The 26,843-nt window shown below is 44.4% G+C and overlaps 1 protein-coding gene across 1 annotated transcript in view; it reads left to right on the top strand.

The window, feature by feature from the left end:
* Positions 1-2,120: 2,120 nt before the first annotated feature.
* The window catches only part of CACNG4 (calcium voltage-gated channel auxiliary subunit gamma 4), a gene marked incomplete at its 5' end in the record, with an annotated part of 39,889 nt that continues 15,166 nt past the window's right edge, over positions 2,121-26,843 (top strand). Inside the window, one exon of the mRNA XM_080629579.1 lies at positions 2,121-2,343. Within this exon, the coding sequence (XP_080485705.1) occupies positions 2,121-2,343 (223 nt within the window). The remainder of the gene's footprint in view (positions 2,344-26,843) is intronic.

The following is a 26,843-nucleotide window of genomic DNA, read 5'->3' as shown; positions in this document are numbered from 1 at the left end:
GGATTTAATGAATTCAAAATCCTTAGAAAATCACTAAAGCCAGACATCAATGTAAAATACTCCAGCTTTCAGTAGTGGAATATAATATTAGCTCTCCCACGATCTGCTTCATGCATTTCAAAAGAACAGAGAAAAATTCTAAACTGAAAAAGACAGCTTGGGCAGAGAATGATTGTCTGCCTTGGATGCTGCTCTGTAACCCTTTAGGAACCTGAGTTACTTCTCACAAGGCAGTAGAAACAGGCACTTTCTTTGCAAAATGCAAGGGGAGGATGAGGAGCAGAGATTTGTATTAATGAATTCCGTGAATGTCCTGTTACCTTGCACAATCAATAGCACTACGTGGGAGGGTTGCTGCAGGGCTGGTGGCTTGGAGCCCATGGAAGCAGTGTGTCTGTTTTCTGCTGGCAGAGGCTGCTGGGAACCCACCAGACCATTCATCCTGCTTCTTGCTGCACGCCTGGACTGGGAGCACCTGAGAAGGATATTTCTGTGCCATGTTGGAGTCCTGCCCCATGACAGCCCTTCCCCTGCTACTTGCTATGGAGAAGCAGCCAGGAGCAGCTCTCTCAGGCAATGCAGTAATACAAATAAATAATATTAATTAAGGCTCGATGGGTTTAAGAAGCTATGGAAATAGCTTCTCTCCCGCTGTTTCAGTATCTCATTTTCCCACTCTGTCCAAACCCCCAAAGCCCAGAGGTACAAACATATATTTTAAAGGAGAAGTTTGTTGAACCTCATTAAACTTAAATGCTCGATCCAGTTTTTCTGAACGAGGCTTAGCCCTGCTTTTGAGTTTACCTGACTTCATTCTTCCATCCCTAATGGAGCCATTCATTTAGAAGGTGATTTTGCAAAGGCACTGATAGCCCTACAAACTACAGCTGAAAAGCATAATTGACATGCTTAAACCAAGCACCTCATATACAGCTCTTTTGTGCTTACAGGCTTCACGTCTGAGCAATTTGCTGAGGTCTCTGTGAAATAAAGACCAGCTTTTAATCTGCATTTTGCTTTTTGCCTTCCCAGTTTTTATGGCAAGGAGAAGCAGCTGAAAAGCATCTCTGCGTTGGAATGCTGAGCAGCGGAGTCACACAAGCACCTGCAGCCATCCACGCACTGCTCGGGAAGAGCGCTGTATTTCTCGAGGTTTGTAGCTCTTGTCCTCCCACTCCCTAATTCATATACATAAAGCTGGTGTGCTGCCACGCTCCCTCCACACAAATGCATTAGCTGATCAGGAAGGCTTCCCATTCATCTGGCTTGTCACTTGGATGAGGTGGAGGCAGGACAGACTTGTCAACTCGCAGTGATGAGAGTCAGGGGTGGGAAGCAGAGTAACATGATAAAAAATGGTGTGGATATTTCTCCCTTTGGTTTTCCAATAGAAAATTGCCGAATTCTCTCCATCCCCTTCCAAACAGGAGGAAACCAGCAGCCCAAATACTTGCCTACCACCTCCTTGCGCTGCGTGGGGCTGCAGGAGGAGATCATGGCTAACATACCCACCCGTTTGCTCTGCCCGTGGCTCCCCACAACCCAGGCACCCTCCTTGGGACTGCGGCACTTTGTGCCCTGTTTTTGGCACCATCCGTGCTGTGATTCCCAGGGCGGGGGCAGATGTGCGGACCCGACAGCCAGCAAATTTGCACCCTCAGCTGGGCAGCACCTTTCTGATCTCCAGGCACGTTCTGCCGTGCGCGGGGTGCGGAGCCGGCACCGCTCGCACCTCCATCCCCTTCCAACTTCCCACTTCAGACGGGGCACCGCGGTCCGGCCGCCGGCAGAGCGCGCCGGGTCCGCACAACAAAGCGATGCTCGGGGCCGCGGGTCGGGGCTCTCCCAGCACCGCGGGGTCGAGCGCATCTCCCCGCTCCCGGTGCTCCGCGGCGGGGCGGCCCCTTCCTCGCTCCCACCCTCCCGGGGCGGGGCGGGGCGCGGCTGGCGGCGGAGCCCGGCCCCGCGGCGGCGGAGAGCGGTTCCCCCCCGCCCCGCTCTGCCCCCGCCGCCGCCTCCGCCCCCCGCCCCGTGACTCGGCTGCCTCCCGCGGGCGGCGGCGGCGGCTGCCGGGCGGTGTCGTGCGGCCCCCCGCGCCCGTGCGGGGACTATGAAGCACCATGGTGTGGTGTGACCGTGGCGTCCAGATGCTGCTGACCACGGTGGGAGCCTTCGCCGCCTTCAGCCTCATGGCCATCGCCATCGGCACCGATTACTGGCTCTACTCCAGCGCTCACATCTGCAACGGCACCAACATCACGACGGACGAGGCGCAGGGGCCGCCGCGGCGGGCGAGGGGCGATCTCACGCACTCGGGGCTCTGGAGGATCTGCTGCCTCGAAGGTACCGAGGGTTAAGGGGGGAGCAACTTCCCGGGGGGACCGGCTGCGCGCCCGGAGCCGCCGGGCAGAGCCGGAGCCGCGCCGCTGCCTCGGACACGGCCGAGGAGGAGGATGGCGTTACCGTGGCAACCGGCATCTCCGAGATTGCCATGGGAACCGGGCGGCGGGATGCGGAGCTCTGCCCGGGGGAGCACTGCCCAAGGGAGAGACCTCGCTTCGCGGCCCCCACGGGGCTGCAGGGCTTTGAGGGAGTCCTGGCGGGTTTGGGGCTCTGGGGTGCATCAGAGCCTTACAGGCTTCGGGGCCGGGGACCCTCCAGGGTTTTGGCCTCAGGGACTCTGGGGCTTGGCCACAGCTCTCGGGCGGGACAGTGGAAACCCAAGTTCCTCCCCGTCTACCCTCAGATAGACGTACCGAGAACCTGGTTGAAGATGATGTTGCTACTGTTCAAGTGCTTTGGTGTGGACTCGCGGTTACTTAGTACAGCGCAAGGGTCAGGCTGAATAAGATTAACAAAGAGAAGGGTATGTGTTTTAGTGTCTGAGATGGGTAGCAGGACACCCCACTCCCTGCAGAGGCCAAACATGGGGCTTCCTTTCTGAAAATGGAGTTGTAGCGAAGGTGCGGCGCGTAACTGCTGGGACAAAGAAACACATGGGTGTTCCGAGGGTTTGGCACAGCAGATCGGGAAGCCCAGATGGGAAAAAACATCTGTCAGCCATGTGCACGGAGCTCTGACTGTGAGAAATAGGCACGTCCCACGGAAAGGGACACATGCTGTGGGCTGGCGCTGGCAGTGGGACCAGGGCCACGAGGCTCTGAACCCCCGCACCTACTGGGTCTGTTTCCTCTGTGTGAACATCTTCCAGAGCCTCGGTGATGCTGGATGAAAGGGAGAGAGTGAAGGAAAGCTGTTGACTTTTGCTGAGCTGCTCTGTGGCTCATGGGGGTAGAGGGTACGCCGGAGTCTTTCTTCCCACAGTAATGCGCTTGGCATAGCGGCTGCAGTGCGCCCAATTCCATCAGCACAACTTAGCACACATGAACTTTATAAGCCTGGTTTTGTGGTTTATTCTGACTGACAGCTCAGCCCAGATGAGCCCAGCTATAGTTCAGTCTAGCAGCTGTGTTCAGAGGTGGTTTTTCTCCCCAGGAAAGGCTGTGGTGTGGTAGAAGCACCTCATCCTCACGTCTGTTCTCATCTTCTCCTTTTCCTAACAATTAAAGGCTATAGTGTAATGTAATTTTCCTCTTAAACTGCCAGCTTTGCTACCTAGTGATAGGATGCATATGTAGAATAGCTGTAGGACAAGAAAATATTTTTAGACAATAAAGAGAAAAAGCATTATTGAAATGTAAAGATTTATGGGTAATAATAATGCTTGGCTTTATGACTCCTAAAGGAAATCTAACTCTCAGCGTGGGCTATCGTGACACCTGGAAAATAAGAGCTTGCATCTGAGAGCTCCTGAGTTTTCTTGAGAGATGCTGAGCATCTTCTGCTTGAACCAAATCTTGTCATCTTCTCTGAGCTTGTTCTAGTGTCTTCAGTATTCCTTTTCCATGGAAAGTAAGGGTTTTTTTGCATCTTATGGGAGTTGCTCTGCTAGGCTGTCATCTTCAGGAGAAATCCCTGGGTTTCCCGAAGTCAGGATCTCTGTATGGTCTTCCAGGAATCTCATTCATAGAAATGAAGTGCAGCTTTGACTGAAACTGCTGGAATTTTTGCCTTGATTTTAGCTTAAGTCAAAACTTTATTCAAAAGAAAGAAGTCAGGGAAATGGGCAGCATTGCAACCAGTGCCGGTAACGCTGGCTGGTCTGTGGTCCCATTGCATCCCTGGGGCAGTGCCTCTACCTTCCTGGGCATGTTTTATTTCCAAGGGTGTTTGCTGGAAAATTACACACAGCAGTTGTGTGCAAGTGAACCTCGAATCCTCATCAACTCAGGGGAGAAAAAAGCATTTCACGGGCCCCATCTATCCACCGGCAGTTGAGCTGTTCTGCTCAAAATTCAAATGCTCATAATGCAATTACAAAGTTACAAATTTTAAAGTTGTCAAATATGTGCTAAGAATGGACAATTTGAGAAAGCTGTCATCTGTTCACAGATATTCTCTCCTACATTTTCGGTATGTTCTGCCTTTGTAAGATAAAATCTATAGACGCGTTACATTATTCATGTTTTAAATCAGATCGTGGGACTTTGATTTCCACGTGGAAAGGTTCCTTTGTTCCATAAAATAATAAAACTAGAAGCTGGTTTGAAACAACACCCCCTTGACTGCTTCAGAGCATCACTCGTTCAGAGTGGATGGGTCTTTAATAAAATCAGCATCACAGCTGCAACTCTGAGGAGATGCACAGCAAGGAGATAATTTCAGGTATAGATTTTTGTATGTGATGAAAAGGTCTGGCCTCAAACCTGTTTTTAGAACTCTTTCTGTGTTTTGAACTAATAATTATAAAAAACAGCTTAATTTCTTTTAATGGTTTTAAGCACCAGCTGACTCATCTCGAAAGACAAATCAAAGACACCAATGTGCAAAGCTGAAAATACCTTCAATGGCCTCCCAAGTTGCTTTTGACATGAATAAAGCATTTCACCAAGTAAATTCAGGTCAATTGAAATTTTCCATTGATATGTTTCTCAACTATATCCATAAAACAACCTCTAAGCTGGGTTTTGAACAATTACCTCTATTCCCAGTTTCAAGATTTTAAACAGAATTGTTGAAACACAATGGAAAAGAATAATCTTCTAATCAAATTGTTAGGTGTTCCTCGATGTTTTCCTGGTTTTCTTCTTTGAGACAACATTTTACAGCAAATCAACATCATAATGATAACTGGAGAGAAACAGTTTAGGGATCCAGCCTATTATCTTTGTTTGGAGCTGCAGTTGTCTTGGGGATGAAATCATGTTTCAGTACTAGTAGGCGATACTACTATGGAGCTTAGTCACTCAAGAAGTAGCATTAATGATATATCAGTCAAGCTCTTGCCTATATAATCCCAATTTTGTTCTCTTAGTGTGTTTGTCAGAGGTGGAGGTAGGAGGCTCATTGAGTGGATTTTAAATAATAGCAGTATTTCTGCATGGAGTTTTAAGATTTTGATCCAAGGTAATTGCCTTAAGTAGGAAACCGTTTAAAATAACTGTGTGAACGTGAGCATAGCAGAAGTGGATGCGATTCGTCTGAGCTTCTGCAGTAAAATGGCCCAGGGGCTCCCTGGCAAAGCCGGTTTCTGGTTTTCTGGGGACACGGCATCTGTGATAACTGCAGTTTTGACAGCTACAGTTAAGCTGTCGCTGGAGTAAGAAGTTTCTGATGAAGTCCCATGCGGCTGTCCACACCTGAAATCTCCATCCCAACCCACAAGTTAATAATAGAAGCTCCATTTCAATGGCTGCTGTTCTGGCCTGTGTACACACTTGTGCTATGGTGCTGTGTATTTTATGAATAATCTTTTTGTGGTTAAGCTAACCCATGAAAGGGAGCTTAAACCACCATAATTTTCCAGCAGCCCCTATTCCTATGGTAAATGTGCAGCAAGACTATGTAAGCCTTGCACAGTCTTACAAGGAGGATGTGCTGTTAAATATTTGCCTAGAAGAAATAAAAAGATTTAAAAAACACCACTTTATCCACTGAAACTGCTTATCTTGGTGGACAATCGTGCTGAAGTTAATAGGACAGCTCACAACAGGGAGCTGTGCTCGTGACATCAAGATACCAAATCAAGTAATGTACTTGTAATTTAAATTTAAATTTATTCAAAGAGTATTTTATTAAACACTTCAGCATATGAATCTCTTTGAAGCCATTGTGTCTCCTGCTTTTAGTATTCCCTGTTTGCCATTTACTTTTCAAGTGGTGCAACTGGTTATTTAATCCTCATGTCCTTCCTGACTGGGTGATTGGAACATTTATAATCGGGAGGAAGAAGCAAGTAAATCATTTATGACTTGAAAACTTGCACAAATGCACATTTGCACAATTATTTGCGAGTCTTCCAGCTTGGATGAATGCGCACGGATGTGGGAACTGCAGCACACGCATGCGCTGCTTCCATGGATACTCTGGAAAACAAAATAAAAATGCTTATACAAATGTTTGAGGCAAGCAAATAAAGGAAGGCTGCTGCCCATCAATACTGCAAATTCATGGCTTTTCCAAACAGAACGAATATTCTTTAGTATTCTCACAGCAAAGTTATGAAGTCCTAGCACCACTGCTGTTTGTAATGAACTAAGCACAATGCAGACTTTATATTCACGTGTAATTGCCAAAGTTTTATTTGTCAAAGAGTAAATGTTGTATCACTTTAACATCAGACATGACCTGACTTGGAGGGTATATCCACAGGCATATTTAGAGGTGGTTGGTTGGTCTTCTCAGTCTTTGTAGGCATGTGAGTCTTTCATTATGAAAGAAAGTAGCTGCAAATGGAGAATGCACAAGTGGGTGTATATGCATTGAAAAACTTACCCTGTGTATGCTGTAGCCTATTTCTAGAACAATCTGTATGTATTTTTTACATGTATTATAGGTCCTGAAGAGTGAATTTGCATCCACGAATCTTTCAAAACAAATATAAACATGTTAGAAAGAGACTTTTCTGAGATTCAGCCCATGTTTTCATTCTGTCTTTCCGTACATCCTACTCATACCTTCTCCGTTTCCTTGGTAAAACACGTGCTGTTGAAAGATTGCCTGTGCTTTGCTCACTGTTTTTAAAAGGAATTCTTAGAGCTCTAACGTCACCTTTGAAGCAGTGTTTGAAGCATTGCAGTTTTGCCAGCAATTGATGGAGTGATTTTTGACAGCCTTTTTAGGTTGAGTTTTTGAAAGAGCATTCCATTTGCTAGAGAGAGAGTGTCTGAATTTGGAGCAATCTTTAGGGGTGCAAAGTTAACCCCTTTAAAACACTGTCCATAGGATAACATTTTAAAATACTAAGGAATTTTGTGCTGGAGGAACTGTCAGCAGAAGATGGGCTGAGGCTTTATCTGTTCTTGAACAAAAAAAGCACAGATCTCCTAAATGCACCTCTTTGAACATTTGCTACAGAGGTTCTCAGATGACTGTATTGATATAACAAAACATCCATTCTTCCTGAGATGCTCTGTGAAACAGGGATCTGAAGCTAATTGACTGAATATATGTTGCTTTAATGAATTAATTTGCTTTCTTGAACTTGATCTACTATATAGCCAGTAGGGAGCTATCAGGCTACACGAAGGTTTTGGTTTGTTCTTCGTGGCTTTCGGCATGTCAGATATCCCAGTGCAAAACTTAGAACCTGAAGACTTTCTGTGCATTAGCGATACTCCCCGAAGGCTGTAAACCAATGAGAGCACATTTGTAATCTAGCTGTAAAGTTTCTTCATCTGTGCAAGATGTAATGTGGAGAATAATCCTACCTAGGTTTCAGAAATGTTTTGTGAAGGGTCAGGGAGGCGTTGGGTTGTACAAACGGAATACCTGCTGCTGTGTTGTGCTATAGTTATGTTTTTATTCTGTATAATTATACTGCATATTGTAGGTGGTTGACAGATGGCATTTGTGGTAATATCTGCCTGAGCCATAGTAAGTCATTTTGGGGTTCATGGGGAACCTTTGCAATGTAATGTAATGTAGTCTTTGGGCTTCTTCCAACAGCCATTACCTTTAACTGACCTTCTGCCATGGGCTTTATTACTCTTCTTAGATACTGGCAGGAGCTCATGGCCATTGTGCCTCATCAGGGCTTGCCCTGCTTTCTGGCAGCTCTGCTAACCCTCACCAGTGTGAACTGATAAAACAGGCAAATATGTATATTTTTTGCTCCTGTAAAATTTCAACACAGTCATTATTTCCCTGGTGAATCCTGTCCCATTGCCTGGGTCACTCTGAGTTACTTCAGCCCAGATTGTGCTGTGGTTGACCTGTAGCTTTGGTCAGTCTTGCCAAGTGCAAACACATGAATCACCTTAAAAAGCTGAGGGGAAGGGGAATATATCCTATATCTCTGTTCTGTACCACTGTGTATCTTTACAGACAAACAAAAGAAAGAATATGAGGTGGGGAGGCCAGTGCTTTCATCTCATTTTTTCTCTTTCGGGAAGGTAAGAGCACTTAGGTACTGAGTGTAATATGAAGTCTGTTATTAATACCGCTCAGCACCCAGGTATTTAGTTGGTGTCTGTGTGGTTTGTGTGTCAAAGAGCTGAGCAGTAATTTCTATATCCCCAAACTGGGAATGGTGAGGGAGTAGGAGGATGGATGGGCTTGTGGATCTGGGCTTAGCTAGGTTTCTTGCCTTATTTGGGGCCATTTACTTCCTCTTTCTGCCCCTGAGTAGAAGGGAGAACTGTGCTTCCTTCCCACCCACTTTCCTCTCATACTAGTAATAAAAGGGAAAAGAAGATGCAAAGAAACTGGGACACGGCAATAGGGCTGCCCAGCTCAGGGAAGGTGCAGGAACATTAACTGGGTTTGAAGCATTTTGCGTGCAACTTATGTTTTATACATGCAATATTTTGTGTTTCAGCATGTGTTCCTTGAGGAACAGGATTAGGTCTGATTCTCCACCTACATAAATTTAAATGCTTTCTAGGAAGGTGGTGGAGTTATGCCAATATGAAGCCAATGTAAGAGGACGAATTGTAGATCTGTCCCTTCAATTGGACCTTTTCCTGCTGGTCCTTGTTTTCTGAGCCAAGACTCATCTCGGGAAATAAATCATACTTCCAAACTGAAAAACTGGTCCTGCTTCCAAACATTACTTTGTGCTTATCTTCATTTTCAATTTCTGTTTACTGGTATTTATTATGTCACAGACTTACGGTTCAGCATCCAAATTCGTACCAACAGATGGCAAGGCAGGATGCACAGGAGCAGTAAAATAAACAGGATAAATACACAACTGCCCATATGTCTGAGAGGCTGATACACATTTATGACTTCAGAACAAAAGGATGTTGTCAGTGCTGTGCAGGGCTTCTCGCTGTTTTCTGCCTTGACCTAAGCCTCTCACTTCATACATTTTGCTCAGTTAAATTACAGTATATTTCGTCCTCTCTCTTCTATTCCTGGATAGTTGTTTCTTTTAGTTATTTTCCTCCACCCCTGAAGTACATCAGTTCATTTTACCTTCAAAATGTTACAGTGGAAGGTGGCTCTCTCCTGGGCTTTGGCTCGTATTTTTTCTTTCAGAGTGGTTGTTTTGGCTGTTTTGAGGGGTACAGAGAGGAGCTGGGGACCACATCAACCTTTGAGATGGTGGCTTTCTCTGCATTGGAATTTATTATAATATTGATGATAAGTAGCCTCTCTGATACCTCAAAATAGCAAGCCTCAGGGCAAGCTGCCTGCAGGATGGATGGCCCAGCCTAGACAGACTTTAGCGAGATTTCCCTTCAAATCCAGGAGCATTTTTGCCAGTTGTTGCATGCTGCAGGTCAGATGCAGTAAAAGTGTTGAAGCAGTTCTTGATTTAGCCTAGCAGATAGTCCAGCCCCTCCTTCTGCTCCTTCTTGTGGCATCCTGTGGCCTTAACATCTTTGCTCTCATTCTCTTTTGGCCGTTCCTTGCTGAAATGTTGTAACCTGCCTTCTGCTAAAAAGATACCTTCTATATTAGCTTCTCAATGACCATGCAAGAGTCTTCCTTTAGAAAACCGGTAGATACTGCCTCAGGGAGAAATTTAAGATTTCTAATTTCTTTTCTTAACTCTTGAGCATCTCCATGCCCTCCTACCAATGAATATACTTGTCAAAAGGGATGAAGTTTGGGTTCTCTTTTCTCTATCTGTTTTACTTTGTTTCCCATGGGTTTATCCAGGCTCCTGCTTCAATTACAAGTAGCACTACAAGTTCTTCTTCAATTTTCTTGCAAATGTTATATGTGAAGGAATGCTAGATTATAAACATGGTCATGATACAGAGGGACAGATGAAAGGAGAGCACATTATGGAATTACAGTATTTCCTGTGCAGATTGCCAGGCCCTGATACTAATTAACCTCTTTTATTGTTCTTTTTCAAGCATTCCGCCTTTTAATTGCTGTTTTGGAATTGTGCCACTTAGTTATGCCCTTTGAATGCTTCTCATTTAGCCAGTCCCATTAGCTTCATAATGCCAAACATTTCAAAGATACTGAGAAGCAATGAGCATCCCCTGTTTGAGTGGGAGAGGTACCCAGTTCAGTGAGGAATTACCACCCTTGTTTAGCTGCCAGGGGTGTTTTTTCAGATTCAGTTAATAAGCATTTTTAAGTCACTGCCAATTCTTTACTGGAGGTTTCATATCAATTTTCTCCCATTTATACATTTCAAATAATTCAATTTTGTGTAGAATATGGATGACTGATTATTTTCTCCTGTCCAAATATATAGCTTTCAATAATGTTAGGATTGTTATTGTTTTACTTGCATCCCACAGGCATAGTTTATCTGCTGTTGCTGCAAGGCATTAAAAAGGAACCATGGCATGTTGCAATTATGACTTGAAATAGGATCTTGCCGAAGCTACATTGCCTAGATATAATCAAATCTAGAATAGAACTTATTGCATACACCTATCTTAGAGCTGTGCACACCTAGCTCATGGCTCACTGAGCATCAGTGATGCCTATTAGCAAGACACGGGCTAATTTTGTTGTAAGAACTGTCATGCTGTTGGGTTGTTTTCTTTAAAGGTCAGCTCCCAGCATTCAGCTGCCTGCAAGCAAATGGAATAGCAAGCTCTTAATGCTGGAATACCTTGTGACTATTTAGACTGAGTTTTCAAAGGTAGCCAGATATGAAAGTTAGTAATATTCCTTTGTATCTGACTCACTAATGGCAATAGTGGGCTGTAATCATGTTTGTCTGATGGATCTTCTAAACTCAGGTAAACCATAGCAGTTCTCCTTTGAATACTTGCATACATTTTAATGCAAAACTGGCCGGAGTTGGTTTCTTTGCGTGTGTGTTTGTTTTTAGCAAGCTGATGAAGCAGCAAGTTGCATTATGTTGCATCGCATTTTTATCTACATGGATCTTGAACAGGGTCAAAGCCCTCAGAGTCACTGAACAGAGCTCAGTTACTTGAGACAGTGGAGTAAATAGTCCAGAGTGCATTGTTACTCTGCAGATACACTTCTGCTGATGGTGGGTAGGTTATTTGTTAGCAATTATGAACTGCCAAAACTTTGGGAACTCAGTTTCCAGGGTGGGTTGCAGAGGGAGAGCCCCAGACTCTTCATCTGTTTCCTCCTCAGTTTACTGTCCCATGATCCCACTCTGCCACCTGACATATACCTGGCTGGCAGTGGTTTGTTCTGTACAATTAAATCTCAGCAACATTGTTAACAATTTCAATCAGGTTTTATTTGAGGAACTGTTGGAAAACATCAGTACCAAGCAGAGCTATCCTAGACATGGTAAAATATCAATTAATAAATCAGGAAGTTAAGTAACTGTTTGGAAATGGCTTCTTAAACCGACAGTTGCTAACCGTAACCAGTTGGGTGCTTATCCTCACCCTCCTGCCAGCAGGCAGCAGAGCATCAGTTATTTGCCATTACAGCAATTTTGGGTTCACCAGTGTGCTCTTTGCAGACAGACCAACTTCTTCCTGATGGACCAGTAGGATGCAGATGGCCTCAATCCAAAAAGCCCCTCTGTATTTATGCATGTGCTGAACCTGAGCCAATAAACCTGGCAAGAGGCTGAGTTTCTTGGCTCAGGCTTCGCGCTGCTTGGATCTGCCCACCCTGCATTTGGATCAGAGCTGGTCCACGTCCCCCCAGCTCTGCCTGCTGCAAAAACACATTTTTGTCTGTTGACAAAAGATGCTCTAAGATGACAAGTGGCTGTTTCAAAGGCTGTGACTTATGAACTCATATTTCCAGTGAAGTTTTGTCTTTGAACGTTGCATTGGGAGTCAACAAGATTTTATTTTTTAAGTTACTTAGATGTTTTCCAAAAATATTTACCCAAGACTATCTGCTAATCATGAGATTTAACATCCTGTGGCTGTCCTCAGTAGACAGAAGGTTTGCTGCAGAGGTTGGTAAGCATTTCTCCTTTGCTCGGCATGTTTTGCTGTACCCTTGCCCTTGCCTTTAGCACTGGCAAATGCAGACAGTTTTGGAGATGCTTTGGGATCCTTAAAGTTGCAAGACCTGGAAAAAAATGTGCAGTATTTAGGAATAATGCTAGGGCTGTATTCACAGTATCACTTCTAATTATAGCCATTCAAAGAATTCATTTGCAATGTCCCGCTATGGTAGTGCTATTAAAATAGGATCCTCTTTATAGTTTGGTAGAAAATTAAGAGGGGAAAAACATAGCTATCCCATTCTGTCTGATGGCTTTGAAAGAGGTTTGCCCTCACAACTTGATTTCTAGGGATATTCGCCTTGGTTTTGCTTGTACTCCTGGTCTGATTTTTAATAACATACTTTGTGTCTCTCAGTAGTTGATTCCCAATGACATTTTTCCTCATTTTATTGTAATTCCTGTTTATAAATGGCAGCATTCTAGTTGGCCACAGTCTTTGGACACAGCAACAAAACCCTATAGAGAAGGAAAAACAGGCCAGAAATTGTCCACCTGAATTCTAAGTCTTACCCATGGCTTCAACCACACAAAGAGCCAACACGCTCAACTTTGCAGCATCAGAGGAGCACTCTCAAGCTGGATGAAGGGCAAGTGGTTCAGGATCAGGGCCAGACCCAGACAGCCAGAACCTTGCTGTTGGCACCTCGAAGCATCAGTGCTGGATGCAGCCACTCTCACAGGTTATCCCTTTTTCTGGCATGACCACTTTGCCCTGGGAGGGCTGAGCAAGTGGTTGCAGCTGGCCAGAATATGGGTACGCAGTTCCTAATGCTGATTTTATAGCATTTAATTGTGTACCTGTTTTGGTGGCCAGCTGGCACGGTGTTCAGCCTAAAATGTGTGTGTAAGCCCTGTATTAAAAGAGGCATGAGAATTAGCGCGTATCAAACATGTCATTAGGCACGTGCCTGGTAGACATAATGTAGGATAATGAGTACGAGCACAAGAATAAATTAATAACTGAAAATATTTCTTTATATGTATGCACACTTAAAACAGGGTAAGAACTAAGTGACACTTGTGTCACCAGTTTATAATTAAAATGCAGTGCTTGAATGAAAATGTAAGCTTCAATTAGCCAGCATGACCCTGCTTCCGGCTTTACTTCCCACTGAAAAGCAACGATAACAAGCTCACATTTATTATCAGAGTTTTTCCTGGAGCTGTGCACTGAAACATGCTCACATCTGAGCCCTTTCACTGAAGACATTTTTTCGCTTCAGCAGTTTGGCATGCCATACAAAGGCTCTCTGATTTTTAGTGATGTTCACCTCCTCTTACATAAAAATGTTTTCTGTGCATATTATTTGGTTTTTAGTTAAAGTCCAGGTGCATGGGTTACTGAAGAACCAAAAGGATGCCTCATCACATAGCACAATGGGTAATTATTGCTGAGCTTCACTGTATTGCACAGACAAATCCTTTCCGGGAGCTCAGCATTGTAGCCGTGAGAGGCAGCAAATACCTACTATCTAGCCCAAAGTCCTACAAGGGTAAGAATGGATCCTCAGGTATATGCTTTGCTCATTTAATTTTTAACTATCTCAAGGAACAGAGCTTCATAATTTTGTTTAGAGATACTATTTTGCATTTTAATTTCACCAGTGGGAGAATTATGAGGTCTCGTGTTCCTGTTTTCATCCCAAGAGCCTTTCTCGTTAGGCTTTTTGTAAAAAGGATAAATAATTCTTTGGGTTTGGCCCCCATTTAAGCCAAGATTTATCTTGATTTATGCCTGATCCACTTGAAGTTTGATGCTGCATTGCCTAAGAATTGAGGTTCTGATTTCTGCAAGACAGGGCAGGGTCCCTGGCCGGGCAGCTGCGTTCCTTGTGGAGGCAGTGATTAAACCCAGGTGCCTTGAAAGAGCAATTCTGGATATGTGTGTGCTAAGTGGGGACCTGTCTATGTCAACATGCAGGAAGGTCAATGCTGTGCTGCTATATCTTGGCTGCTACCCATCTATGCAGTTTGGGCACTGGCTTAGCGCTGCATGCGATGGGCGATGCCATCCACTTGGGATCCAGATCCTTAAGGCGCCTTTTGAGAGCTGCTGACAGCAACGGTACCTTCCCACACACAAATCTTGCCAATGCCAAAAGATACAGGAACCTTTTAGTCTAGGACTTATTCAGCCTGAAGATGTCCATCATGTCTTGAGGACATGCAGTGGGCGCTTGGTTGGTCATTTTTGCACCCTTCAAATTGGTCCATGTGCTTATAAGGCTGCAGGAGTCAGAGCCCAATCTGATTTTTATTTGAAGTCATTATTTTAATCTTATCCTTATTTTAAGTTCTTCTTCTTTTAGATAGGGAATGCCCTTCTCAGCCAGTGCTTAGGATGGCTGGTGAAAGGGATACAAACCCTCACCAGCCCCAAAATGTCAACATTGAGCAGTTGAGCCTCAGAAAGTGTACTTGAGGAATACGTCCTCTCTGACAGAGATAGGACCAAATGTCCACATGGATATCTTTTGCAATGCCCTCTCCCAATATTTTAAGCAATTTCTACAGGCAGAATTCTTGTGATGTAGGAGTGGATGTCAAGCCAGGATATCTCAACTCAGCATAGATATGTGCTCTTAGCTTTGGGTCAGGCAGTGATGTGTGGTGTAGCGGGAGCCCCCAGGGACTCTTCAAGTTGTAAAAACTACAAACCTTCTGGTTTTTCACTGGTGCTATTCAGATGGGACAGAGTGACCTCTCCAGAAAGCCTGTCCAATGGCAGCAGCAATCACTCTCAATAACATTTAATAACTACCCATGGAGAAAATTACACTATTTAAAAAGGCCAGAAAAATCATCCTCAGTTTAACTCTGCTGACTTTGGTAGAATTACACCACAACTGAGGAGTTTTTTCTGATATCCTTTCCCATACTAATGTTTAGGAGCTGGGCTGAAAAAGCCTTTTGGAGGCAGATTAAACAAGTCCAAATGGTGAAATATACTTTTAATTTTCCTTTACACACGTTACTTTAGGTGTAGCTTGGAACTCTGCCCTTACGAGAGGCATCCCTTTAAATATGTATACAGCATCAATATGTAGCCACCTTCATACGTTTTTAATGCCGTGTTCCTTTCTAAATTAACCATTAAATAACCCTGTTCTATAGCGTTCCATATTTTGCACTGCTTTTACAGTACCCTTGGATTTTTATTTATTTATTTTGCTGTGGAACAATGAAGATGTCAAGGCAAGGGCCAGGGGCACCATGGAAATTGAATTCTTGGAGCACCACTGCTGTTGCCATGGTGGACACGCACTCAATAGCACACTGTGCTGCTCTGCAAGCCAAGGGGATTAAAACCCTATCTCTGCTGCTGGGCTGTGCCAGTTCACTGCTGTTACAATGACAGTTCTTCCTTTCCATAGCCATCGCTCCCGGGATCAGGGGGAAAAAGGTACTGAAGCAAACCTGAGCAAGGAGGTGAAGGTGCTGTGAGGGGGCAGGATGCGATGTCTCTGTTCTGGGAACCACAGCTGTGTCAGGCAGGTTTCTGGCTTTTCCAGAGGCTTTTCTCTTTTATCTTCCCATTTCATGTTACTTAGCACGATGCTACGGTACGCCAAGGTGAACAGTGCAAAGCTCAGTGCTGTTAACTGAGTCAAGGATCTCTACTATCTCCTCAGCCCTGATCCAATATGAAAACTCAGATGAGTAAAAGTGTTGGCACAAGCCATGGCTTTTCATAACAGTGGGATTTACGAGTCTTGTTTAATTGTACCGCATTGTCATAGTAAAATGATTTCTGCAGAAGCTGCTCATGGCTTATTTCCATTCTGGTTTCCCTCTCTCCTAAGGGGACCATAGGAGAAGGCTGCACCATGAGATCACAGCTGCATAACCAAAAAGTTAGCAAAAGCCTCAGTGGATTGACAGGCAGCACACGTGTCCCAGGCTTCATAGGGAGATTATTCTGACAAACAAAAAGAGACATCAGAGCTTGTTCTGTGCTCTGTTATACTGAAAACAAGAGCAAAATATTCCTGCACGCTGCTTCGCAAAGAAGAGTTGCATCCTTCAGAGCTGAAATCCAACCTCACCTTCTTTTGCTTGCTGAAGCAGCCTTATCCTGTACTTGTTTTGTAAGTAAGGGCTTCAGCTAAGTCAGTAGAGATTTTGTCTGAGGATAATGGGCTCAACAAAATACTGACATGCAATTTCCCTGAGTTGCAGTGTATTGAAGAAAGAGATTGAGTCACAAGCATCCCCTTGCAGCAGCGGAGCTCAGTTCCTGCTGTACACATTGCTGAATCAGTCCGGGAAGGATGTCACCGTCTTATGCTGGCAGATACGGTAGTTTGTAAGAAGCACGGGGGTATTTTTGTATCTTCCCTCCAATGAACCAAATCTGGTACGGTTTGGTTCCAGCAGTAACTTGGTTTAATTGGGTTTTTAAATGTACTGTTAAAGGAACATTTTTCTCTCCAAACAAATGCTGCCTGAACTTGGCATTCCTGATGTATTCCTCGCTAAAAGAAGCCAGGCAGCAGCTGAAATACAATGAACTGCTCTCTTCCTCTGCGGGAAAGGCAAGGTATGGTCAGGCTTAAATTATGCTGTTATTTGAGCCTCTTCTTTGGGTTGCAAAGGCAATTTTTTTCTCAGTGTTTGCTGCAAATATGTTTAAATTCACTCTGTTTTGGAGGCAAGTAGTCAATGCATCTGAAGTGCATGCTTGACATATGTTTCTTTTCACATGCTGTCCTCCATTCGTTTCATGTAGCAGATGCTCAGTTTACCGCTTTAAATGTATTCTTATTTACTAGAAATTAGTTTGGAAAATAGCTGTTTGGAACCAAACATTTCCAGCCCTTCTTCTGGGTGCTGGGAGCTCCTTTTTGCAGCTGTCCTGTGTGGCTGCATGCAGATGTTGACAGGTTAATTTGCATTTGAAGAGCTGGATGCAGTGAGCTAAGCAAGGGTTTTTCTTCCCTGCCTCCCAAGGCAGTCACTTAAACACTCCTTGCCAAATTATCCCTGATGCTACTCTTCTTAATTAACTACAGCAGCATCCAAGCTGAGTTTGGCCCATTGTTAGCTGCCCATTTATTCCAGGGTTGAATTGAGCCCCCTGAGCACGTAAAAGAAAGGATCTTATCCTGAATATTGATTGTACAACGCTGAAACGCAGGGACAGTCCTAATTCACAGCAAGGTGGTATGTACAAGCTGGTTTATTTGATTTCCACTGTATTATCCCATTGCCAGAACCTGCAGGTCCAAACCTTCCAGCTGAGGTTTCTGATTTACCTGACTTCTGCATACTACTGAAGTCAGAAATCCTGCTACCAAGAAAAATGACTGATTTCTCTTCCTGGAAAGTGCTCTTTTTTGTTCTTGTTGTATGGGGTTTTTTCCCCTTAAAAAAAGATTGCATAAAGACATTCAGCACAAAGACCCAAATTTAGACTTCTGTCCCTCCCATCAATAAAGTAAAAGGCAGAAGTCTTGATCCACAGCCATGCTGTCAGCCTCTAGAAACTCTTGTTGCTGGTCTTTCATGTACATGATCCATCCACGTTGACTCAAAGTGCAGTTTAGCAGAGACCAAAAACTTTCATGCTGTAGCAGGGAGAAAAGCTGACGTTCAAAGAGCTGCAGCCCTGTCACGATCAAGGCCCATACGTTTTGCTTCCTCTTCATTTTCCTTTCTTTCCTTTAGATGTTACAGAACTGTCAAGGAAAGCTGCATCCCGCAGGTATTAGAGCGCTGAACTGAACCTGCAGGAACATGGGAAGGCGTAATTAAGGTTGTCCTTTTTTCACGTACCTTCATTTCACCACGTTTCTGTGCTTCCCTGCCATGTCGCTGCTATGATCAGCTGTGGGCAGATGCTGGTCTGACTTCTCCCCTGCAATCTGGATTTCAGCAATCTTCCAGTTTCCTTATGCGGATCTAGTTTGCCACACATCCACTATGGGGACAGTTACTCATCTGAATGTCGGCAGTTTTGATGTCTACATGTGGGCATTATAATGAACACTAATAACACATTCCACTCAGTCTGTGTTTTGGAGCATTTATGGCAAAATTTGTACTGGTCACAGTCAAATACAAACCAGTTCATCACCTCAACTGTGCATGGGTGCAGTATGAGAGACCGCTGGCTCAGTGAGCTTTCTTAAAGCAAAGTGTTTCCTTCGGTCCATCATTTGCATCACACATAAAGCTTTTCTTGTAGGTGGCTCTTTTTTTCCTATATAAGAACTTAATGGGAGGGGATAGGAATGAAGAATGTTGCTGTTAGACAGGCGTGATTCAGGTACCCATGGCGACATGAGATCACACTGTCACCAACACAAGATTACCTTATACAAGAATAACTAAGAATAAAGTGTTTGACCTTCAAGACTCCTTATCTGTAGACATTAGACCTGTACAGCAATGCAACCCAACTTGTCAACAGCAAGAAATGAAAGAAAAATAAAACTAATTTAAAAGCCAGCAGTGGCAGTGGAATAAATTCAGACATTTATCATTTCAGAGGTTCCCTTCACTCCTGCCTCTCTTCCTGCAAGGTTTAAATGATTAGATTTTCTTTTTAATGTTATGCTTACTCTCCTAAGAATAGAATACAATTTACGGAAGCTCATATGGATGAAAAAGCATTTTCCTTTTGTGCTGTTGCTCGCACAGTTCACACACACACAAACCTGCACCTTCCAGCTCTCCAAAACCTCAGGTCATACCACCAAATAAATTAACTCAATATTCAGAAATGGATTTTGAAATCCTTAAAAGAAGAAGGTTTATTACCTGAACTTTCGCGTCAGAAATATCATGCAGCTCAGTGGTTGGTGCAGGACTTTTCATCTGGTCCAGGTAAAGGGGCAGATTCTTCACAACACTTACATATATGGCTGGTCCTGTCAGTGTTGGCATTGAAGCTATTTGCATGAGAAAAGACCCTTAGAGTGAAGAAGTGCAGGACGAGGATCTAAGCTTACCGTAACAGCTGGAAAGAACATGGTAAAATGAAATTCAATACCCGCTGCTGTAGATCTCCCAGGTTTTAAGCTTCTGAGGCAGGGAGTGATTTTTAAGCAGAATTTTAACTTGCACATACATGAATTATTTCTAGTGACTTGCTCAAAAATAGCAGTTTGAGCCTGACTTGCAATGTGCTCACACAGGGCTGGAGCATGGCCAGGCAGCCTACCCATGCCTGGGAATGCAAAATGTCCTGCACACACCTGAACCAAGTACCCCTCCTTGAGTGTATATATATATATATATATATGCATATAAATAAATACCCCCCAACACTGTGGGTTGGGAGCATGCTCTTTGTCCCTCCCCTGATACAGATCAGCAGGGAACGGCCAGAGATCGGGGTCCAAGCATCTCAGTAAGGTCTGAACCAGTGAGAGACAGCCGGAGTTCGTTGCCTGTAGAGGCTAATGGGGAAGTGCTGTCCCCCGAGAGCAGGGGAGCATCATGCTGCATGACTCAGAGTGTAGCTGAGTCACAGCCTCCTGTGGCTTCACCTGTGATGGGAAGGGCTTAGGCACCGTATTCAACATTGTGCTCAAAGTCACGATGCAAATCATTGTGTTCAAGCTCCTCATTTGCTTCACGGGAGGAAAGTATGTTGTGCTTCTTGGAGAAGAAGAAGGGGTTGGTGGTGTGGGAAAACGAGCTCCTGGGTTCCCACTCATGAGAGTGCTGTCAGGAAAGAAGAAAATCCAGCAAAAACCACTTTAATAGTACAAGGGAATGATAATCTCTCTGCTGGAGCCCCTCGGAAGGCAGTGAAGGCACACCTGGCATATAGAGTATTGCTGGTTAGCAGGACACATCAGCTAAGATCGCCTGAGGCATGTGGAGCTGCTGCAGAAAAGCATCCATGTCTCGTGAGGGTACAGCTCTCCTACTCAAGAGCACTTAGGAGGAGATCTGCAAAGGGGTTTAGGTACTGCAGTTCCTAAAAAGTAGAAGCTCAGCCTACCAACCCCAGCACCCTGGACAAGAAATGACACTGAAGAGCAGAACTCAGGAGCTGGACACTAATGGTGAGCAGGCCGGCATCAGACAGCTTTGCAAACCCACAGGGCTGGTGTTTCAGGCTGTGCTCATCCTGAGGGATAGACAGCACATTTATGAGTCCCTGGATGGAGGCAGAGCAGAGCAGGTATGCATCGCTGCATCTCCCTCGGATGCTGGCGCTTCCCTTGCAGCACCATTAAGAGTTAAATGACAAGGCAGATACTCACTTTCCAGTAGGCATTTGCTGGCACATAACCTGGTGAATCCAGTCTATAGAGCATAAGTGATTTGTAGTCACTATGCAAACTTTCTCAAGAGCTTATTTAGAGGAGAAAGCCCTGATGCATCAGCAGCGCTGTGTGCAGGAGAGCTGCTGGAGCCGCTGATACTTCGACATGATTGAGTATTTTTAGAGCCATCCTATGGTGCAGGAGTTTTAACTTCCATTTCACAGCCCTTGAAGCCTGGCAAACTTTCATTAACATTTGATGCCTTGAAGTCATGCAAGGTCTGGGGGAAAACAGAGGGGAAGGAGGAAAAAGAATTGCACCTTTTTGGAGCGTGTAGTTTGCAAAGTTGCCGTGAAGGTTAGAAAAAGCCTCCAAACCCTCCTCTTTGTGCCATGTGCTTTTAAAGTACCCAGACCATTCAGAGAGCATAGCTAGAATCCCAAACCATGGCTGTGTGGGCTGTGTCTTGCTTAATTAAAAGTTAAGTAAGTTAACTTGTGACATACCTAAAGTCTCTCTGGCCCTTGGGGGAATTGAAGCACTTCCTAAGCAGAGAGCTCCCCACCTTAGAAAGACGATGTCTCTCTTCTTCATACATTATTAGGCGACTTTGCTAATATATAGCTTTTTGACCCATAAATCCCCAAATTATGTATAAGCCACCGTGCCTCCATCCTAGAAAGGAGAACCTGGGACCTGGAGCAGTTAAAGGAGTTGCTCCCAATTCCCACTGCACACACTGCCATTTCTGCTGAGCACAAAGTAAGGCTTTTCTGCCCAAATTTATACATGGTGAAAACAGTGCTTCCCTGGCTACAAGGCAGACTTTCAGCTGGAAGATAAATGAACAAAACCTCTATTTTCCCCTCCCCTAAATATACACATGTATACAGACAGAGTCTCTTTGCGCACAACTGAGTTTTTTCATAGGCTGAGGGAGTAGGAAGAAGAGACGTATTTTTGTCTCCTTGGCAAAAATACATTGGCAGCATATCACTGAGTCGTAAAGATTGAGTAAGTACCAGAGCGTGGCCCTGCTAGGAGAAGCGGGTTTTGGAAAGCTGCCCTTCGGCTGCCAGTGCCTGTCTGCCAGGACCATTGCAGGGATGCTGTCTTAGGGGGCACTCAGCTTGCGGGACCCCAGACAGCCCATACAGGCTCCTGTGGAGGAAGAGGAGTTTGCAATACCTGGAAATGAGGAGCTGTCAGCTCTGCATCGCACCAGATGAAGTGTCTGAAGGGGAAAGGAGCCGTAAATCTCCCCCTGTGCATGGCACCATTCCCAGGCGGTCGGAGCCGCTGCCTGCCTCCCGAGCTGCACACCTTTCAGGAGGTGGTGACAAACTCAGGTCCTGTCCTGCTTTCAGAGCTTGGGAGGAAATATGGTCCCCGAGATGCTGTTATACAAGGGCAGGGGGAAGGATGAAGGACTGATGAGGGAGGGCTGTGAGGGAGTCAATGGCCTGGGGGCTCCTGCATTTTGTCCAGTCTTCCCAGCAGGATGAAAATGTATTGGTTTTCTTCTCCCAGCTGTAAATCTTCACAGACATTTCCATGTCATCCTAGGACAACAAAAAGCAATAAGCATTTGTAACCATTACAAAGGCAGAGGCGCCTGATGCTACTAAGGGCTGGGACTCTAAGACACACTTAAATCCAATTCTGAGATCTGAGATTGGACTGCTCAAAGCTATCGCCACCATTATCCTTCCCCCATGCAGGTAGAGACATTTCACAGTAAAATGCAGTTCTGAAATACTGAAAGTAAACTCCATGATAAAATATTAATGCATCCGTGCTTTAGTGCATTGTTATTTTGCATGATCTGCTTTGCTTTGCAAGACTGACTAGATTGAAGCAATTCGGATTCATTAAACACATTTTCCCAAATCCTGTTTCTACAGATATTGTTGGGCCATTGTGCTTAGTTGTATTTATTAGATGGTATAACAAGAAAGTTACATCTTCCATAAACCTGAGAGGAACCTGCTTGAATGTGTTGCTCTGAATCTCAGCAGAGAAGAAAACAGTTCTAATGAATAATTAAAGCTTAAAGAGGTCATGCTGCGTTTGCAGTCTCATTTTTATTTGTCACTGCTCAGTTTGCATTAGGAAATAGAATGTTTCAAGTTCAGGAGCCAAAAGAAATCTCTTCTGCATGTGTTCATACAAAGAGATCTGTTTAGTTGGCATCCCATTTTGATGTATTAGGTCATTTGTTACCTGTAGTCATTTAAATCAGTCCTGGGAATCATAAGTTTCAGGCTCTTTATTTTCATCAGGCAGTGGCTCTGTGCATCCCCTCGCCTTCTGTCAGCAGCACAGACACCGACTCTTCGGCTGGGCAGGGCTGTGGATGCAGGCAGAGCTGCTCAGGGAGGACCCAGGTCGCCATCTGGTCCATGTCTCCACAGGCACCACCAATCTGCCAAGCTGCTGCTCTCCTCCTAAGCCCTCTCCTTGCCTCCGGCCACCCACTGCCCACCTTCTCATCTTCTCCTCCTCTAATAACTCGGATTCAAGCTAAAGGCCTTCATATTTCTGTTGTATTTTCTTCCAGGATACATTTCAGCTGCAAAATACATTTGTTCCTTTCCTTTATTTTTTACACTAGAACCTATTCTTTGTAACCAGCAGCTCTGTCATGTGTTTCCAAGGTTAGACATCAGCCCTAGTGAAATGTCTTTTCCACTAATACATCACCCAGATGATTTTTGAAACCTTTGCCTTGCGTTTCCCAATTCCAGCCATCAGCAGTGTTTGGCAGTTACACCCCTTTCTCCTAACCTTTAGATTCCCCATTGTCATCTGCCTTGTTTCAGTCCCACATCACTGATTGTGCATGATCAATCTCTAGAGGTTTAGCTTCTATGTATAACTCAACAAGCTGGCATGGAAACGAGGAAGACATGCTCCAAAATGAATGCAGATCCCACTCAAGGTCACAGCATTACGAAGATAGACATATTGCAAGCATTCCCTTCAATTAAAATGATTTATGGAGTGAAATTTCCCAGTTGCTTCTTCAATATCCAACTATTTCTCTAACTGCCATCACCTTAAGATGAATCACCACGGATTAAAGAGATACGGAATCATTACAATATTCCAGGAGTGTCCAAATGTTCCTAAGCAGTTAACTAGCAAGGTCCTAAAAACTTTGTGGTGCGTGAATGAGCCAAAAGGAGGTTTGTAAAGAAAGAGTTCAGTTTTAGATGTCGGGTTAGAGATCTTTGCTGCTATGAGAGCAGACAGTAATTTGTTTTATGCAGAGAGGTAATTATGTGATGCCTTGCTTCAGCTACACCAAGAGCTCTCACAAGGAGCATCAATAATATGAACTGTTTTTCCACTGACTTGTTCTGGAGGGGTTTTTGCATTGCAGAAGACACCAGGGCCATCCTGTGCATGTTACCCCAGACGTCCTTGAGGATTACTCAGGTCCTCGTTCTGGAGAGTTGTTTCTTAAATTTTAGGCTGCTGTATGACAACGGCAAACCTTGCCTGGTGTGAAATGATGCTTCAGGAACCTCAAAAAATGGCAATTTAAGAGGGTTGAAAAGTAGAAATTAAGACTGAGAAGGTACGAGCTCAAGGCTGCACATGTATGAAAGTTGAAGTGGCAGAAGATACAGGGGACAAAGCAGCACGTGTTGTACTGGGTACATTTCATCTAGCTCAAGAGCAGCATTCATTCCCCAAACGTGACCATGACTGTCTCAAATGATAAAGTCAGTGGGGACTTTGACGAGATGTGAATGTCCATTTCCTTACATTTCCTCTCCCAGGTAGTGATGAGCCATGATACAGGCTTTATAGACATGCTGTGACTGTAAGAGGTGAAACCATCAAGCCCTGGTTGATCACGATGTTAATGAGGGAGAACTGATGACTTACTGAAGTAAGGGAAACCATATGGATAAAACCCAAGCTATCCCTGAAGGAAAACTTGATTCCAATTGTGCCAACACAGGAAAAAAAGCACAGTGTGACAATGTGAAAATAAACATAATTTGTCATTTTGCAGCATACGAACGCTTCATCAGACAAAATGACTGTCTGTTCTCCAAATTGCATCCGGTACAATTTGGCGTTTCAGCCCTCTCATAATGATTGATGGACTGGCAGCAATCTGCTTGAATGAGCAGTCTTTGTACCAGTGAATGTCAGGGTCAAGAATACTGGGGGGAAGAAAAGGTGGATTTTGGTCCAAATCAAGATATACCTGAATCCTGGCTAGCACACATGCCACCACAGCTTATTTCGTACTGCTCTGTGGGGCGTTGGAGTGATGATGGCCACTGTGTATTTAGAGTTGCGAATAAAAAGTTAGTCTAACACATTGTGCCAAAAGCACTGCTTGGTACTAAAGTACCTCTTTAATTTAAGGCATTTTAGACCAGAATGTATGAAAGAGCTAGAAAATCATTGGAGAGCAAGTTTCAGTTAAAAGCTCTGATGGGTGAAGAAGCCAACACCAACTCCTCAGGTGTTAGACCAGTTTTAGCTAAGGTAGAAAAGACAACTACATAACTCCAATGGAGGTTTCTATCCAAGCTCCGAATTCATTTTCAAAGGATGAAAACAATGATATCACCCACTCAGGAACAGCTTTGGCAGAGCAGCAGCAGAGCAAAGTATGGAAATGAGTGGTGAGACAAACTTCTGGGCTGCTGGGATAAAGGACTGCAGCATGAGACGCAGGACGAGATGAGGTGTGAAGGCAGAACACAGCAAGCGTGGGCCGTGGTGGTAGGTAGGAAAGCAGACACAGAGAAGTGAGTTAGCAACCCCATGACAACGAGGAATGTTGACGGCTTCTTGGGACTGAGCCAGGCATGGGAATGCTTGCCATGGCAGGGCTAACTTCTCTCTGACTTTAAAATGTTCCTCAAGCAGCATCACCATCATTGCTCCCCCCCTCCATCATGTCGTACCCAGGTTGAGGAATTGCACCTATCTCCCCGTGCAGATGATTAACAAAATGCAAACTGAACATCACAACTGGAAGTATGAGAGTGTTTCTTCCTAGAAAACACAAAGTCATTCCCTCAATAAGTTCCATACAAAGGAGGAACAAAAAAAAGACTAAAAGAAGCCACAGACCCCCCCATAAATTTCCCCCATTTTGCCATCCAAACAGCAGCACAAGAGGACATCGTTACTAAAGAGCAAATTGCAGATGGCAATAGAAAGACTGTCAGCAATACATGGAGGGGCTACTGGGGATGCCTGAACAGTGGAATAATGCAGCATGGGACTTTATCTGTCGTTTGGCTAAGGAAAGCAGCTGGGAAAGTGATAGGAGCATTGCTGAATAAACCTCAGTCACTACTTCTATGGTCAAAATGCTGATTTATGAGAGGAACTTTAGAAAAAAATGGAAATTAAGTAGCTCAAAACAATATTTAACATACAATCAACTCTTACCCACTTCACTGCTGTCCCGCGTTTCCCCAGTACTATTGGTATTCACTGTGGTAGCACAAGGACACTTAGTACTTCTGGCAGCAGTTTTGTAATGACTAAAGAGAATTCAAAGGACAGCAGCCAGACACTGTGATGTGTTTTATTAGCTCCCAGATGTGCAGGTGAGGTGAATCTTCAGTAAATGAGTTTTGCTGCCATGGATTTTCTAACATCACTCAAGGTCTCATATAAAACCTTATAATGGAACAAAAGGCTGTCATAGAATTTTAAATTCATCTTTGGCAAAGCATCTTTTCTGCATGTGTTCATTTCTTACACAGAAATACAAATGTACAACATCTTTGATGATATTTGCCCAGCTGAAAAGAGAAGGTTGCTGTAAAGGCTGTATATACCCACGTGAATTAGAACTGACTGAGCCTCTGTAGGCGTTTCCCTGGGTGCCTTCTGGTGTAGGTGATCCAGAAGCTGGAGATGCTTTACCAAGCTGTACAAAATAGCATTCAGGTGTTACATCCTGGATTGCAGCATGCCAAAATAATATTGCTCAGAGTAAAACTGTTCAAGCCAAAACTAGAACTCACCACCCAACAGCAGACTTCTTCACCACCTAAGGGAGATACATCTCATCCTCTGTGGCTAGCTTTGGGTAACGGTGAGCATCCATTGGTACCTGGAGGAAGATCAGCTAAGGCACCACATCTGGGTCACAGGAAACTCAAGACTGTTAGAAGAGAATAGGGTGGTTTATGACATGA

This window comes from Psittacula echo, assembly GCF_963264785.1.
Source record: "Psittacula echo genome assembly, chromosome: 14".
Classification (NCBI taxonomy): domain Eukaryota; kingdom Metazoa; phylum Chordata; class Aves; order Psittaciformes; family Psittacidae; genus Psittacula; species Psittacula echo.
Note: the sequence above shows the minus strand (reverse complement) of the source record. Positions and strands in the feature narration are given on the sequence as shown.